Consider the following 15175-nt stretch of genomic DNA (forward strand, 5'->3'; position numbering starts at 1 on the left):
ATTCCTATCTCTAGTAGGGCAAAACCAGAGATAGATCAAATATTGAGAACGGCCGTAAGTAATAGGGTCCCGATTTTACCCTTTGGGTACGCAACCCTTAAAATCAACTTAATTGAAAAAAACTCAGGTTTCTTGACAGAAGTTGCTTTTGATCGAATAACGTCAAAACATTAACCAATCGACGAGCTGTTGAATAGATTCTGTAAAATCGCCTCAAAAACTGGGCGTAGCAGATAAATCATAAATGACAAAAATTCTTATTGATGTTTTCTTATTGTCAGACAATCAGTTGACTAGTTAAAACTACCTTTGGCCACCAGGGGGTGCTTTTGCGGGTCTAGTGACTATACTCCACTCGGGCTAACTTGTCGCTAGCGGTCATTGACTCCCTGTCAAAAACTTGTCATCCATACTAATATTATAAATGCGAAAGTATCTCTGTCTGTCTGTCTGTCTGTCTGTCTGTCTTGCTTTCACGCCAAAACTACTGAACCGATTGCAATGAAATTTTGTATACAGTTATTCTAGAGTCTGAGAAAGGACATAGGCTACATTTTGATGTGGTAAAATATCTTATTTCCATGAAAATATCGATGAAAATGAATTCGCATTGCGCGTGGCCAGCGCTCATCCCGGGGGTCCTGGGTTCGAGTCCCGCAGGCGGAACAAAAAGTTTTCAATGTTCCTGGGTCTTGGATGTGTATTAAAATAAAATTTCAAAAATCTTAAACATATTTTATGTATAATACTAGCTGTTGCCCGCGACTTCGTCCGCGTGGACTTCAGTTTATAGCGCGCGATGTCAACAAAATTGGTGTCAAAAGCTTTTATAAAAAAACCCTGGTACCCCTTAAATCAATACAGCTGTGCAGTGTGCACACAATAAGTATTTCATTTTTTTATATTAAACTTTATATTTTATGCCAAATTTTAAAGCTTATTTAGCCCTCCAATTACACAACTTTACCCATAAACTATTTATCATTGATAGATTTAAGGTTACGTCACTGCACAGATAAAGTACTGACTTATTTAATACCGTAGAATAGATATAACAATCGAAAAAAATCGAAACTTAAATGTAAGATGATACCACGTCTTATAGAAAGACTTTTGAGCAAGCGTCAGCGCGATGTAGAAGACGCACGGCGCCATCTATTATGAACTGTTGGAACTAACTAAATTTGAACAAATTTACGCATTTTCACCCCCTTACAACCCTTTTTTCCAGTAAAAAAGTAGCCTATGTCCTTTCTCAGGCTTTAGACTATCTGTATACAAAATTTCATTACAATCGGTTCGGTAGTTTTGGCGTTTGGCGTGAAAGCGAGACTGACAGACAGACAGACAGACATACAGAGATACTTTTGGCGTTTGGCGTGAAAGCGAGACTGACAGACAGACAGACAGACAGAGATACTTTCGCATTTATAATATTAGTATAGATTTTGTGCACACTGCACAGCTGTTTTTGGGTATTTTGATTAATTAAGGGCCGCGCTACACCGGAATGGCAGCGGCGAGGCGAGCACTTTCAGCGCTGCCATTCCGGTGTAGCGCGGCCCTAAGAGGGGTACCACTTACCAGGGTTTTAAAAAGTTTTTAAATTTGACACACATTTTGTTGACACCGCGCGCTATAAACTAAAGTCCACGCGGACGAAGTCGCGGGCAACAGCTAGTTTTCCATATAAAACCACGATTGACAATATCTGACACTTCATTGCCAATCGCGGTTTATATGGAAAATGACAATTTTTTGACAGGGAGTCAACGATCGCTAGCGACAAGTTAGCCCGAGTGGAGTATAGACTATCTTTTACGGTACAAGTACCGAAAACCCTCAATAAACAGGATTTAAACTTTAAAGCTACTAGTTAGTAGTTACTACTAGGTAGGTATGTAAAATTACATTAAGTACACATAAGCGATTTAAATCGAACAAGTACAGCTATGATGTGTAAAGTCTTGCTAAATAAAATTTCAAAATGAAATTGACGTGGGAGAGCCATGCTTGGGCACGAATGGGCCGGCTCGACCGGAGAGATACCACGTCCTCACAGAAAACCGGCGTGAAACAGCGCTTCCGCTGTGTTTCGCCGAGTACGTGAGTTTACCGGAGGCCCAATCCCCTACCCTTTTCCTTTCCCTACCCTCCCCTATTTCCTTCCGTACCCTCCCCTATTCCCTTCCCTACCCTCCCCTATTACCCCTTAGAAGGCCGGCAACGCACCTGCAGCTCTTCTGATGCTGCGAGTGTCCATGGGCGACGGAAGTTGCTTTCCATCAGGTGACCCTTTTGCTCGTTTGCCCCCTTATTTCATAAAAAAAATGCAATGTTAAACGCGTTCTGAATTCTGAATGGTCAAAACTCGTCTCCGAACATCTCAAAAAAATATTTGGCTAGAATTTAGACTGGGTCGAAGGCTTCGACCCAGTCTGAATTCTAGCTAGTTTCTGTTATTTCAAACATACAGCTTCGATTCGAAGCTGTATGTTTGAAATAACAGAAACAAAGAATTTGCTTACAGTCAAGCTATTATATTTACACAGAAATAATTTGATGAAGTTTATAGTTTTGAGGAGAATACAGAAAAACATGCATCAAAAATGTTTAGTACTTACATAATAGTCTCCAATGTTTTTTGATTCGTTCTAGATTAATATAGCTTTTATGTAATTACATAACAATGCAAAAAAAATATGCCAGGTGTTCTAACTTCTAAGCTTTATGCGGCACTCAAGTTGAAAAGAACAATAGTGATTGTTTCTTAATGAGTATTTGCAAACACGTGTTGAACTAGATACCGGATTAGGTTGTGGGTGGTTTCTTGTCTACTCAGTTTCTTCTTTTTTACCTAAATGTATACGTGACCTTACATCTATATGTAGTATGTACCTTACAGCATTAGTGCTAGTTCAGTCAAAGCGGAAACCGCGCGTTCCCCGTGCAGATGTCGCAGTCCACTGGTTAAAATAGTGTAATAATAACACTAATGGTCACCTTAGTTAATTTGCCGTTTAACCAGCTAGCTAGGCGTCGTCTAGCTGTAGTGTTAAACGTTGCAGTCAACAATTCGGCTAAACGACGTATAGGTATTACGTCGTGTGATTGAATGGCGTTGTTCAGTCAATGGGCTAGCTGTTTGATTGAACGGCTATTTTAACCAGTTGGCTGCGACACAGATACCGAGCGGTTAATTGTGAACATAATGTAAGCTGCGAGAGGTCGGCGGTTAAAAGTCACGGGTCTAAACCGGGCGATTTCCGCTGTGTCTGAACTGGGGCTTATAGCTTTATCAATTTATCATCTAATTCAACTAATCTAAAAAATCATTTTTCAGTTAGGTAGCTTTTTAATTTTCTCGTATGATAATAGTTTTGTTTCATTTTTAAATGCATCTAATAATTAACTATTTAAAAAAAATTATTGATAATTCGAGAAGTAGTTATACTTATACCATGGCTGCGTTCCAGATGACGTTAATTTTGACCAAAACGCTCAAAACGTCCCCTTCTGCCGTTCCCTTTGGCGACCGGGGTCGTTTTGATCGCGGCTATGACGTCACTCATGACGTCATCATTTTAGCTCAAAACGACCCTTGACGAAGATGGGTCAAAGTAGGCGTTCTAGTTTTTTTTTTTAATTTTAAAGTAACTATATCGCGAAAGCCATGTTCGGAAAGTTTTCAGGAGAGAGTAGAGACATTAAAACTTTATATTATTGCATTACAAATAATATTTTAATTACTTAAATAAATTAAATAACATGTAATGAAATATTTTGATTGGAAAATAAATTGTTTTAAATGAAAGGTCAAATGATTTCTTATAAAATATAATAATTAATACTAATTTTCATCTCTCCTATACCTGTTGACTTACTCGTACTTGACTAAGCATTATGCGGTATTGTTTCCTAACGTTTATAAGTATATTGTAACAATATTCAATATTCAAACTATGTGGTTTTGTTATTAAAATATGATTGTAAAATAAATGTAACTATAAACAATAAAATTACTTTTATTTACGACTTGAGGAAAAGGATCGTAGACGTAATATCCAAGTTCTGTTCAATGTACTTATGTATAAAAAAATTATAGTTCTTTTTTTAAACTTTTCTCAAAACGCTCAAAACGATCCATAATCCGTTCCACTTGGGTTTGTATCGCTGACGCTCACATGCTAATGGAACGGGAAAAACTACGGTCTTGAGCGTGAGCGTTTCTAACGTCATCTGGAACGCAGGGCATAAATGCGAAAGAGTGTTTGTTTGCCTGTTAACTTCTAGTTTAAACCGCTGATTGCTGAACCGATTTTCAAATTTGGTATGGAGATACTCTGAGTCCCAGGAAAAGGTATAAGAATTAAGGTACATTTTATCCCGGAAAAATGTTCAGTTCGATTCAGTACGATTTTTTTCGCAACGGATCTGCGGGCGTCATCTAGTAATAAATACAATAAGAAAAGTTGTCTTACAAGATCCATTACGCTCTCAACTCCCAAATTAGAATCTTTTTATGGCAGTTGCAACTTGAACCCCATTTGGCAACTTTTAACGACGTGCCGGCGCTTGACCGACTATTGAACAATGATGATTGTTTCGCAAAATAATCCTTTCACAATGGCCAAAAACGCAGGTGTGGTGGATTTTCTATTAATGCACCATTGTTTTTGCCTAGTTATAGATGAGTGGTTATTTTTTTTATATAAAAACCCAACAGTTGGGCACAGCTGCAAAATGCTGCTTGCAGGTGTGAGCCGTGTGACGTATTTCCGAGTATTGAACGTTTGAATTTGGAAATTGTTTTTCTTTATTGTAATGAAAAGAATTTTTGTATGACCGACGCAAAAAATGGAAACAGATGGTCTAACCTGCCTTAGGTTTGACCATCTGTCTAATGTTGGCTGAAGGCTGAATATTTGCATATAATTAGTTATTCTTGAGTCTTGACTAGGCATATTGTTGATAATTTAGATAAAAAATACTCCTTTCAGCTATTTGAAAGCCTAATTATGTAGGCAGCGTCCTTGCAATTCTTTTGATCTTAAAAGTGACAATGGGCGACGGTAGTTGCTTTGAGTGCTTTCATCAGGCGACTCGTTTGCTCGTTTGCCCCCTTATTTAAAAAAACATAACAGCTGTTCATCCTATATTTGTTAATTACTTTCGCACTAAGTTTTAGTCTAACGCAGATATTTTTTAGGTACCTACTTAGGCGCATCTGACAATCAGCCGTTGCTTGGTCTTCCTTAAAAGAATATTCAGTAATAAAGATTAAAATATGTTATGGACCAAATATTAAATATTCATGTATGATTAGTACAATAATTATTGTTACTGGGGACAAAATACCAGTAAGATTGTTTAAAGCTTGGTTCACACGAGCTCTTTGTAAACGCTGCTAAAATTGTTCGTTTTGTCGCATCCGAAATACCTTGTTAGGAAAGTAAAAAACTAGGGACTTATTAGTCATATTGTATACTTAACATTTATTGAAATAAATAATTTTTAAATTAACAATTTAATGTTGTTTATATTTTGACTTCTATATTATGAGAAATTGGGCGATCTGAGGTACCAATAAAACATAAGACACTCTGTGGCATCCTCTTTTAGATTATTTTTAGTAGGTACGCTTAACTGATACAAACAGAAGCGTAGCTACCGCCGTTTCTGCCGTATTAATTATACGGCGGGGCCCCGCGCTACGGATGCCCCCAATGTGCGTAATTTACTGTTCTTGAGGGCCCCCAAATATTTTTTATACGGGGCCCCACCAAGGCACGCTACTCTTCTGGATACAAATTAATATAATGTAAAATGTTAAAATACTATTATAGATAGGAAATTTTTGGGTGATATGTTGGTTGCTACTATTAGGTAGGTATATCTAGGTGTAACATTGGAGGTGCAATAGTTGTAACTGTCTTGTACCAAACAGTAAATAGGTACTGTAAATATATACTTCAATGTAAATACTTAATTATAGGAATAAATTATGTAAAATAAGGATATTATAAATCAAATTAGACTGCCCGAAATTCTGTTTCTGTACCAAATTGATCAATTTTGAACATTTTGCCATGGATCTAAACAAGCTAGTTTGTTTAGATCCATGATTTTGACTGCAAGAACGTCAAAATGTTCAGTTTTAATTTTCATGTTTTTGTAATTAAATGCAGCTTTTAAAATAATTTTCACATCAAACTTAAATAAATTAGAAATTGGTATATTATTTTTTAATTATTGTATACGTAACCTAACATAAGATTATAAGGCTTTACTTGTAGTTTTTTTATCTTTTATATTGTATTATATACTTAACAAAATTGTAAAGAACAAAATATATTATAATTTAAACTTAAATCACAGCAGTAATAAAAGTAGAATTTTTAGGATAAAGTTTTTATTTTATAATGTACTTACCTATTTATTACATTTATAAATAGCCAAAGCTCAAGATCAATAAATGCAAGGTTGAAAGAAATAAGAGACAAATGTATATTTTAATTTTTTATTATTTTAGACATCTTGCAATAAAAAATTAACGATTTAAAGAATTTGGTCATCCTTACATCTTATTATACTAATCAACATATTTACACACTGATTAAGTTACATTTATTCGTATATCATTCATATTTCGTTCATGTATCACATTTTCTACAATATTTACATAAAATTGTCAATACTATAAAAAGTATACTTAGAAAATAACTTAAATGTCTATTTCTACTATCTATTTAGTATATTGGAGTGTCTTCGGAATAAAAATATTACTTGAAATTGGTACTAAAAATGTTTCTTAAAAATGTTGTTTCTCATGCTACTTCTGGATCTTTCGGCCTATCTTATAATGTTATGAATTGGTTTAGTTGCAAATTATTAAAAAAAGTTTTTTAGTAGATTAATGACGCGACATTAAAGCGATCGTGTAAACTCAGGTTTAAATTACAAAAAAAAGCAAAATACAAAATTGTACTTTTTTTCTTGCATTACAGCTGCAGAGGATAGATTTTGATGTTACTTAATTAATAGGTTAAACTAAATTATTTAAAATTATTTTATAATTTTTAACTGTTCCCTTCACAATAAAAATGTCTTACACAATATTTTATAATTATTGTCTCTTAATAATATAAGAATTAAATACAACCTAAAATTATTTTTGGTCTGCTGCTGTATGTTCCACCTTATCTAAGTAACAATTAGCGATAGTTTTCATTAAAGTATCACATTTTCATAAAATAACAAATCAATAAACATCTTCAACTATTCAGATTTAGACACTATGGAATATTCTGTACATACGTCTATCACGACTGTCCGTTCGTCCACTCGCCTTCCATTCGCCAGACGGAAAAGGCATAGCTCAGTTTATCCTGGGCTAAATATTTCCCGTGCTCACTCCCCGAATCACTGATATCACTGGCCGCGGAGTCGCCGTTTGACAAAATCTGGTATAAAAACTCGATGTACTGCGTGGCGAGCTGCAAAGTTTGAATCTTGGAGAGTTTATCGCTCGGCAAAGATGGTATGATCTGTCGCAGACTCGCAAACGCCTCGTTCAGACTTTGCGTCCTCTGCCGCTCCCTTACGTTGGCCATTACCCGCTGTATTTGCATTTCCTCGTATGACTGCGTCTTCTTCCGGGACTTGCTAGCTCGCTTCCTCGATCTCCTCTGCTCCTCGGTCTCGTTGTTTTCGTCGACGGAGCCCCTGTAGTCGGTCTCCGAAGGCACCTCAGGTGACTCGTAGTAGTTGTCTTGCGAGTTGGAGTCGTCGAAATAGAAGCTTTTGGAGAACTGCCTCTGACGGTCTACGCTCAGCGGGTCGTAGGGTGGATACCTGTGCTGCTGCATCTCCCTTTCGTCGAGGTAGGTGACGTTCGTCCACTGCATCTGCGGTCTCTCGGGGTTGCTGAGGTCAATCAGGTGCGTGGGCGACGAGGAAGCAAACTCCTGCATCTCGGCCTCCCCTTTTATCTCGACTGGCGCGTAGAAGAAGCGGTGCTCCTCATCTAAATCGTACTCGCGCTTGATGGGTATCCTGTTGTCGCAGCTGTCGTAACTCATAGCGTCTACTGTACACGTCGAACCCGCACCCGATCTCGATAACGAACTGAGCCGGCCCGCCCCTACCCGTCCCTTCATTGACAAGACAAAAAATAACCATCTCCGTTTCGCCTCCCGCCGTACCTCCCGCGGAGCGCCGCCTCCTAATCCTTACGGGGATTCGCGTGCGTGCGAGAGAGACGGATAGATCGTTTTATCTTGTCCATCATCTTGGGATTGTATTTACTGATTGTTATATACCTATGTAGGTATATAGGGCGGTTAATGGCTACTGCACTGACCGTTTCGCGTTGCACCGGCTCATTGACAAAATGGAAAATTATGTTGCAAAACTACGAATAATAAAAACTATGCAAAATGAGAAAAGCTTTTGTCTTAATATCTATGGACTAATTAAGTCTAATAGTTAGGCACCTATCTCTATTATAGTAATAACCATGGGCACCGGCAGAAATAATTTCCAAGGGGTGCAGATTTTAGTTTTCTTTCTTTTCTTTTTACTTTTTACGAACAACAGTGACTGTTTATTTACGTCAACAGAATACATTTAGATCTTTGTACGGCATGGTAATAGGACCTTACAAAATGATCTTGATTAATCCCGAGATTCCCAAGGGGTGCAAGCGCACCACCTGGCACCCCCCTGCCGGCGCCCATGGTAATGACTACATATTATTTATTAATTATTACTTACTTACATATTTTATTACATGTACCACCTATACTGCGGCCTGCAGCTGGAATGCTGCGCTTTTGAACTATATAGACACCATCTCATTGGCTTATCACGCGTTGATGATGATTATAATATCTGCATAATATTCGAACATAAGTGGGTGTTCCGTGTTCGTCTCACCCCAAGTTTTTATGTCGTCTCGTCATCTCGTCGCCCAAATCTAAAAATATCCATGACGAGCCGACGCCGGTCCCACGGCTAGGCCTTATGCCTTTACTTTAATAACATAAATATTTATTATATTGGTGCCTGGTCAGTGTCAAAAGTGTTCGTTATCTGTAAGATTCGGCGCAGTAAGATCTTGAAAGCACGTGTTTTTTATTCAAGTAAAAAACTTATGCATGGTTTTTGTCGACTCCGTATCAAGTGTCGACCTAAGAGTGCCGACTGTTAGATAAGATAATTTTATGCAATTTTACTTAAGTACGTTATCTTTAATAGGCTGTAGGAAATGAATTTTAACCTTCCTCGACCCAAGTCCCAAAAAAGGCTGGCATCGTTCGATAAAATAAAGGTACTTAGGTACCTATAATTTCGCCTATTTTACTGAGGTACCTATAATTTCGCCTAGTGGAAAATCATATAAACCATACCTATACTTAACACTTTTATGAAGTTAGGTACTTTAGACAAGTAAAGACGTAATACCTACGTCTCCCAGTTGTAACTTTATCAGATTTTAGGGCTACATCTGTAAACAGCTTCGGCTTTACCCATTTCGAGGCCCCGGGCGGCTGTGCGAAGCCCTTTGTCCTACGGGAAAGTGCCTACGTGATGCGAAATTAGGTCTGGTTGTTTGGTAGTTAATTAAGAATCAAACTCAAAGTTTTAAATTAAAAAAAATATAGTTAAAAAAATCTGTTTAAAAAGTTTGCTTGACGCAAGGCCCCCGCAAGAGCGAGGCTCCAGGCGATTGCCCTGTTCGCCACCCCCAAAGGCCGCCACTGTCAGTAAATACTACACCCATAAAGTTAAAGGTTACTTAAGAGCTCACCTGACTCTAAAAATCAAACATCGTCCTTCTCTCTTCACACTCACGCCCGTCTTTCATATGCCAGGTGAAAAAGGACGACGCGGAATCATCGCCGAGTTAGTTTTACTTGAATAAAAGACGAACTATAATAATTATGAAAAAAGTGTTTTGAGCAAATTTAGGTTTTATCAATACCTTTTTAGATATTAAAAATATTAAAGAAAAGACAGCAAACTTCAAAGATCCAAGCAAAAATGTGTCTAAAACAAGGTTTTTTGTAAAAAAGAAACTATCGAGTATTTTTTGAGTAATCGTGTTTACGTCTTGAGCATTTAATCTTTATGAACTGAAGTCACTTGTGTCAAAAAATCAGTTTTCTAGACCTTACAGATTTTTAAATCTAGGTTAAAGTATGTAGTCAAGTTAGGGTCATATGGGCTCTTAATTTTATGACTACACCTAAAGTACTACAGAAATTTTGCTGACGGTTGTCGGTATAGGTATATCTTGAATATGTCACCAGGCTGTATTCCGTAATAGCTACATAATAATATTAAGTATGTTATGTATAAGTATAATATGATAAATGTACTTACTTACCTACATTAATATTTATTACCGCATTATAACAAGAAATTCTAAAAAACAGAAAAAAATATATTATTATGTGATATGAAAGCTCCACCTTTCATATTATTAGGTATAGCAAACTTATAAGTTTAAGGACTTGAAGGCGTTTTACACGAAACTGTTCCTTTTTTCGGTTCTCCATGTATGGTTTACTTATACCGGGACGTAAATATTCGTTTTAAATATTTTTCTATGAACCGTAAAGAGTTGGGGTACCTAATTTTTGTTGGTTATTTTGGGCGCAATTACCAACCGCGGCAGTAAGCAGTTAAACCGAGGTAGATATTTATAGAAACGTCCATTTTGAGATATGTCTGTAACTCGTTTATTCGTTTCTACAGTTAATAAATTATTAGTTCATGTATTTTGGTCGTATATCATCGGGTGGAACAGATGTCCATAAATGTTTTTTTTTTATGAAATAAGGGGGCAAACGAGCAAACGGGTCACCTGATGGAAAGCAACTTCCGTCGCCCATGGACACTCGCAGCATCAGAAGAGCTGCAGGTAAGTTGCCGGCCTTCTAAGGGGTAATAGGGGAGGGTACGAAAGGGAATAGGGGTGGGTACGGAAGGGAATAGGGGAGGGTACGGAAGGAAATAGGGGAGGGTAGGGAAAGGAAAAGGGTAAGGGTCGATTGGGCCTTCCGTAAACTCACTTACTCGGCGAAACACAGCGGAAGCGCTGTTTCACGCCGGTTTTCTGTGAGGACGTGGTATCTCTCCGGTCGAGCGGCCCATTCGTGCCGAAGCATGGCTCTCCCACGTCAACGGTCCATGTGTCTGAGTATACCTAGGTTTTGTTTAATTTAACCTAAAATCGAAAACAAATCCTTCAAAACATTTAGTACTCTTAATACTATGTACATTGTACATCCCTCAATTTCATGAGGTATCTAATATTTTATGGAAAATCAGAGTCCACTAAGCCTAATCAAACAATTTGCGAAAAATTAAAATGCACGACGTGACGAATAGATTCATCCATTCGTAATTCGTTGTTTTTGGTGCGGCTTGGGTAATCGCTTACCATCAAATGATCAATTTGCTCGTCTTCGTTTCGTATCGATTGATCCTAACAAAAAAAAAAACCTAGAAGACACTGCTGAACATAACCACAGCTTGAGGCAAAACTTACTGCTTCTAAATAAAGATAATTCAGACAAAAGCGAATTACAAAATATTTTTAGGGCAACATTTACGAGGAATCTTGCGGAGTTAAAGTTTTACAATTAAAATTTAAAAGATAATATGACTCAGTCGCCACATCTGGCGCACACATTGGGAATTGGGATTGACGAAATTACTATTTTGTTTCATTCATGAAGAAATGCGCATCCCGTTAGGTGATATTTCCCATGGAATGGACATTTTTAAAGTGAAAAATGTAGGTTATAATTTATTAACTTTAAAAAAGTTTAGGTCCACACTGCATTGGATATTTTTTCCCCATTGTAAAAATAATAATATTTCATAAGCGCACTAGCACCTATTTCTTGTTATAGCGGCAACAGAAATACACAATCTGTGAATGTGATACAGCCTGGAGACAGACAGACTGATAGATGGACAGTCGGACAGAAGCCTTAGTAATAGGGTCCCGTTTTTACCCTTTGGAAACGGAACCCTAAAAAGTAAATAAGTGTGCGCCCTGCCCGTAGCACGTTTGGCACCTTTGATTTGCACTCAAATCTCAATGCGACTTTTTCAGATCTGAAATAAAAAATTGTCGTATGGTTAAAATACTTAGGTACCTATTATTGCAACACTTACGACCGCACTCAGAAGTCAGAATCATGATTAAACTTAATGAAGGCTATAACAGATAATATAATGTTATGTCAAAATCGCCATTTAATACACTGCTCTGTGCAGCAGTTAGGAGTTAAGACAGTTAACTACAACTGAAACAAACGGTTTCTGTATTTCTTGTGATCGTGGCCGCTTGTGACCCATCAAAGTTGTCAGAAGTCCGACCACAAAAAATACAAACTTTTCATAAAATCTGAAATTGTATATCCACAAAAAATGTCATCCGCCCGACATTACTTAATATCCATCCCGGGGGTCACAGGCGTACCCATTTGTAGAGGAAAATAAACCCTATTAACATCAAAGCAAAACCTTTTACTTTACTTTTACTAAAATAAATGTACAGGGTGTTTTTTGAGTGCAGCCGTCGGATTAGTCTGATGCTTTGATTAATGATCATAATAATTACAAAAATACTTCAAAATATGTGAAAGTGTCTGTGTGTCTGTAACCTCTTCTTTTTTTATGAAATAAGGGGGCAAACGAGCAAACGGGTCACCTGATGGAAAGCAACTTCCGTCGCCCATGGACACTCGCAGCATCAGAAGAGCTGCAGGAGCGTTGCCGGCCTTTTAAGAGGAAATAGGGTAATAGGGGAGGGTAGGGAAGGGAATAGGGGAGAGTAGAGAAGGAAATAGGGGAGGATAGGGGATTGGGCCTCCGGTAAAATCGCTCACTCGGCGAAACACAGCGCAAGCGCTGTTTCACGTCGGTTTTTTGTGAGCCCGTGGTATTTCTCCGGTCGAGCCGGCCCAATCGTGCCGAAGCATGGCTCTCCTACGTCAAAACCACTGAACCGATTTTGCTGAAATTTGCTATGGAATGGAAAAGACATAGGATACTTTTTGGCTGGTTTTATAGTTAAGCGTTTCGGCAGCGCCGTTGGAGCGCGCGCGTTCTAAGATGTAACGAACATACGGGCGAACGGCGCTGCTCAAGCGCGCGACTTAGAAACGCAACTACTACCCCCATACATCTTCGAACGCGCGGCGCTCCAACGGCGCTGCCGAAACGCTTAACTATAAAACCAGCCTTTATCCCGGAAAAATGTACGGTCCCCGTGCGATATACTTATTTTGGCGCAGCGGAGCTGTGGGCAACATCTAGTAGTAAATAGCTTTGTATGAAGAAACAAATTGAAGTCAATTACCTATGTAAAGTCTAGAGCAGCGGTAGGCAACAAAGGCGGAAAGGTCGAATCTCGTACCGTGAAATATTGTAATGTATTTTATACCAAGTACTAAATAATACATAGATAAGGTATACGTGACACCTTTATTAATTAAACTACAAACTAGGACAAGTGTGTTTTTTTCTGGACCTCGTTAAAAATTTACCACAGTATCCGGACCTCATCTAAAATTACTTGCCGACCCCTGATCTAGAGTCTAGACTCTAGACTCATAAGTCGTAGCTTAAATGCAAAGATAAGAAAACTTAAAACTGGTGTGAAATGAGTTAACTAGCTAGTTAGCGGTTAGTTTGTTTGGTTGTTTTACAGCTGTTTATTTACAACGTGTTGGGTTTGTGGCGGGCTGACACCTGGCACAACGCGGGAAAATGTTATCTTGGCGCTTTTTTAAAGTGTTGATAAAATGTTACCAATCCTTTGAAAGTGTTAAAGTTTGTACCCATTTAGTAAAAAAGTGTCGATAAATGTTACCAATCCTTTGAAAGTGTTAAAGTTTGTACCTATTTAGTAAAAAAGTGTTGATAAAACGTTACCAATCCTTTAAAAGTGAAGTTTGTAGGTACTACAAAAATCTTATTGATAAAGTCGATAACAATCTTATCATGATTTTAGTAGTAGTATTATGTCTCACTAACTTACTATCTGAAATACTTACTAACAAGTATTTGATATAAATCTTAAGATTTTATATAAATCTGAAGTACCTACATCACAAAATGTTTTTTCTTTTTTTGCTTGTTCCAAAATGTTTTTAGTTTTTTCAATTCAAACACTAGAATGTGTTTGAATTTTACGAGAATATGAAAACACCATCCATCTCAAAAATCAATTTATGAATAATAAAATAATAAATAATAATATTATAAAGCGATGTAACAAGTTTAATTAACATGTTTGATTCAATATTCCAATAAAAAGAAATGAAATTTTAGTTAAAAAAATAGAATTATTCGGGTTGCAATTAAAATATGTTTCTAAATTACGAGGGCGGTGCGCGATAAAGCGTGGTTTGAGATTGAGGTAAACTTTTGGGGCGGGCGGCGCGGCAGGCGCTTTTTCACCGTCACACAAGTTCACACAACTTTTGCCTTTCAAGTTTTGTCTTGTATTTTCTCACAGTTTCTTGGGCGTTTTGTTTAGTTTACGATGTCCATATGCGTACATTATATAATAGTTCTCACGCAAACCCCGCCATCTGGCCAGATGACCATTGTTTCAAAAGTAAAGATTAGACACTAAAGTCTAATATTGTAATAAACGTCTTGGAAACGGTTGGTGCCATAAAACATCTGCAGGCGAACTGCCGATACGTCACACGTGTGCGCTATCCGTAGTCTGGCGGAACCATTGTTTTATTGTAAATGAACCCTGTTTTTAGGTAGTAGGTACAGCAATTTACCTAAAACGTGGGAATCAAGGAAGCCATCTGGTCACTGGTGCCTCCTGAGCCCTGGCTCAAAGACAGCTAAGACGGTTCTATGAAGTTACTGGAACACTCATCGAGCAGAATGGTGCATCCATGCATCTATGGGCGCCATTAAATAAGAAGAAGAGATTGACAACTCTTGTAAAGTTTCTTATCGTTCTTCTATTTTGTGTTCAAGTAGATATTTTGATTTAATGCAAGAATTATATTTAAATTAATTAAGCACCTTTTTTTATCGTTGGGGGAATGCATTTACGCATCCCCGGGGCCTGGGGAGGACTACCGAGGTATGTGGGACTCCCCGGGGCGGACGTAGTATCCGCATC

General features: G+C 37.7%; 1 protein-coding gene across 1 annotated transcript; it reads right to left on the minus strand.

Moving 5' to 3' along the window:
- Window positions 1-7097: 7097 nt before the first annotated feature.
- LOC121735152 (twist-related protein 1-like) lies at window positions 7098-8153 on the minus strand. Its single transcript, XM_042125823.1, has one exon. It carries the CDS (start codon window positions 8079-8081, stop codon window positions 7323-7325), a length of 759 nt encoding a protein of 252 aa, XP_041981757.1. The 5' UTR covers window positions 8082-8153; the 3' UTR covers window positions 7098-7322.
- Between the last annotated feature and the right edge of the window lie 7022 nt (window positions 8154-15175).

The sequence above is a fragment of the Aricia agestis genome, chromosome 17 (assembly GCF_905147365.1).
Source record: "Aricia agestis chromosome 17, ilAriAges1.1, whole genome shotgun sequence".
In the NCBI taxonomy this organism is placed as follows: domain Eukaryota; kingdom Metazoa; phylum Arthropoda; class Insecta; order Lepidoptera; family Lycaenidae; genus Aricia; species Aricia agestis.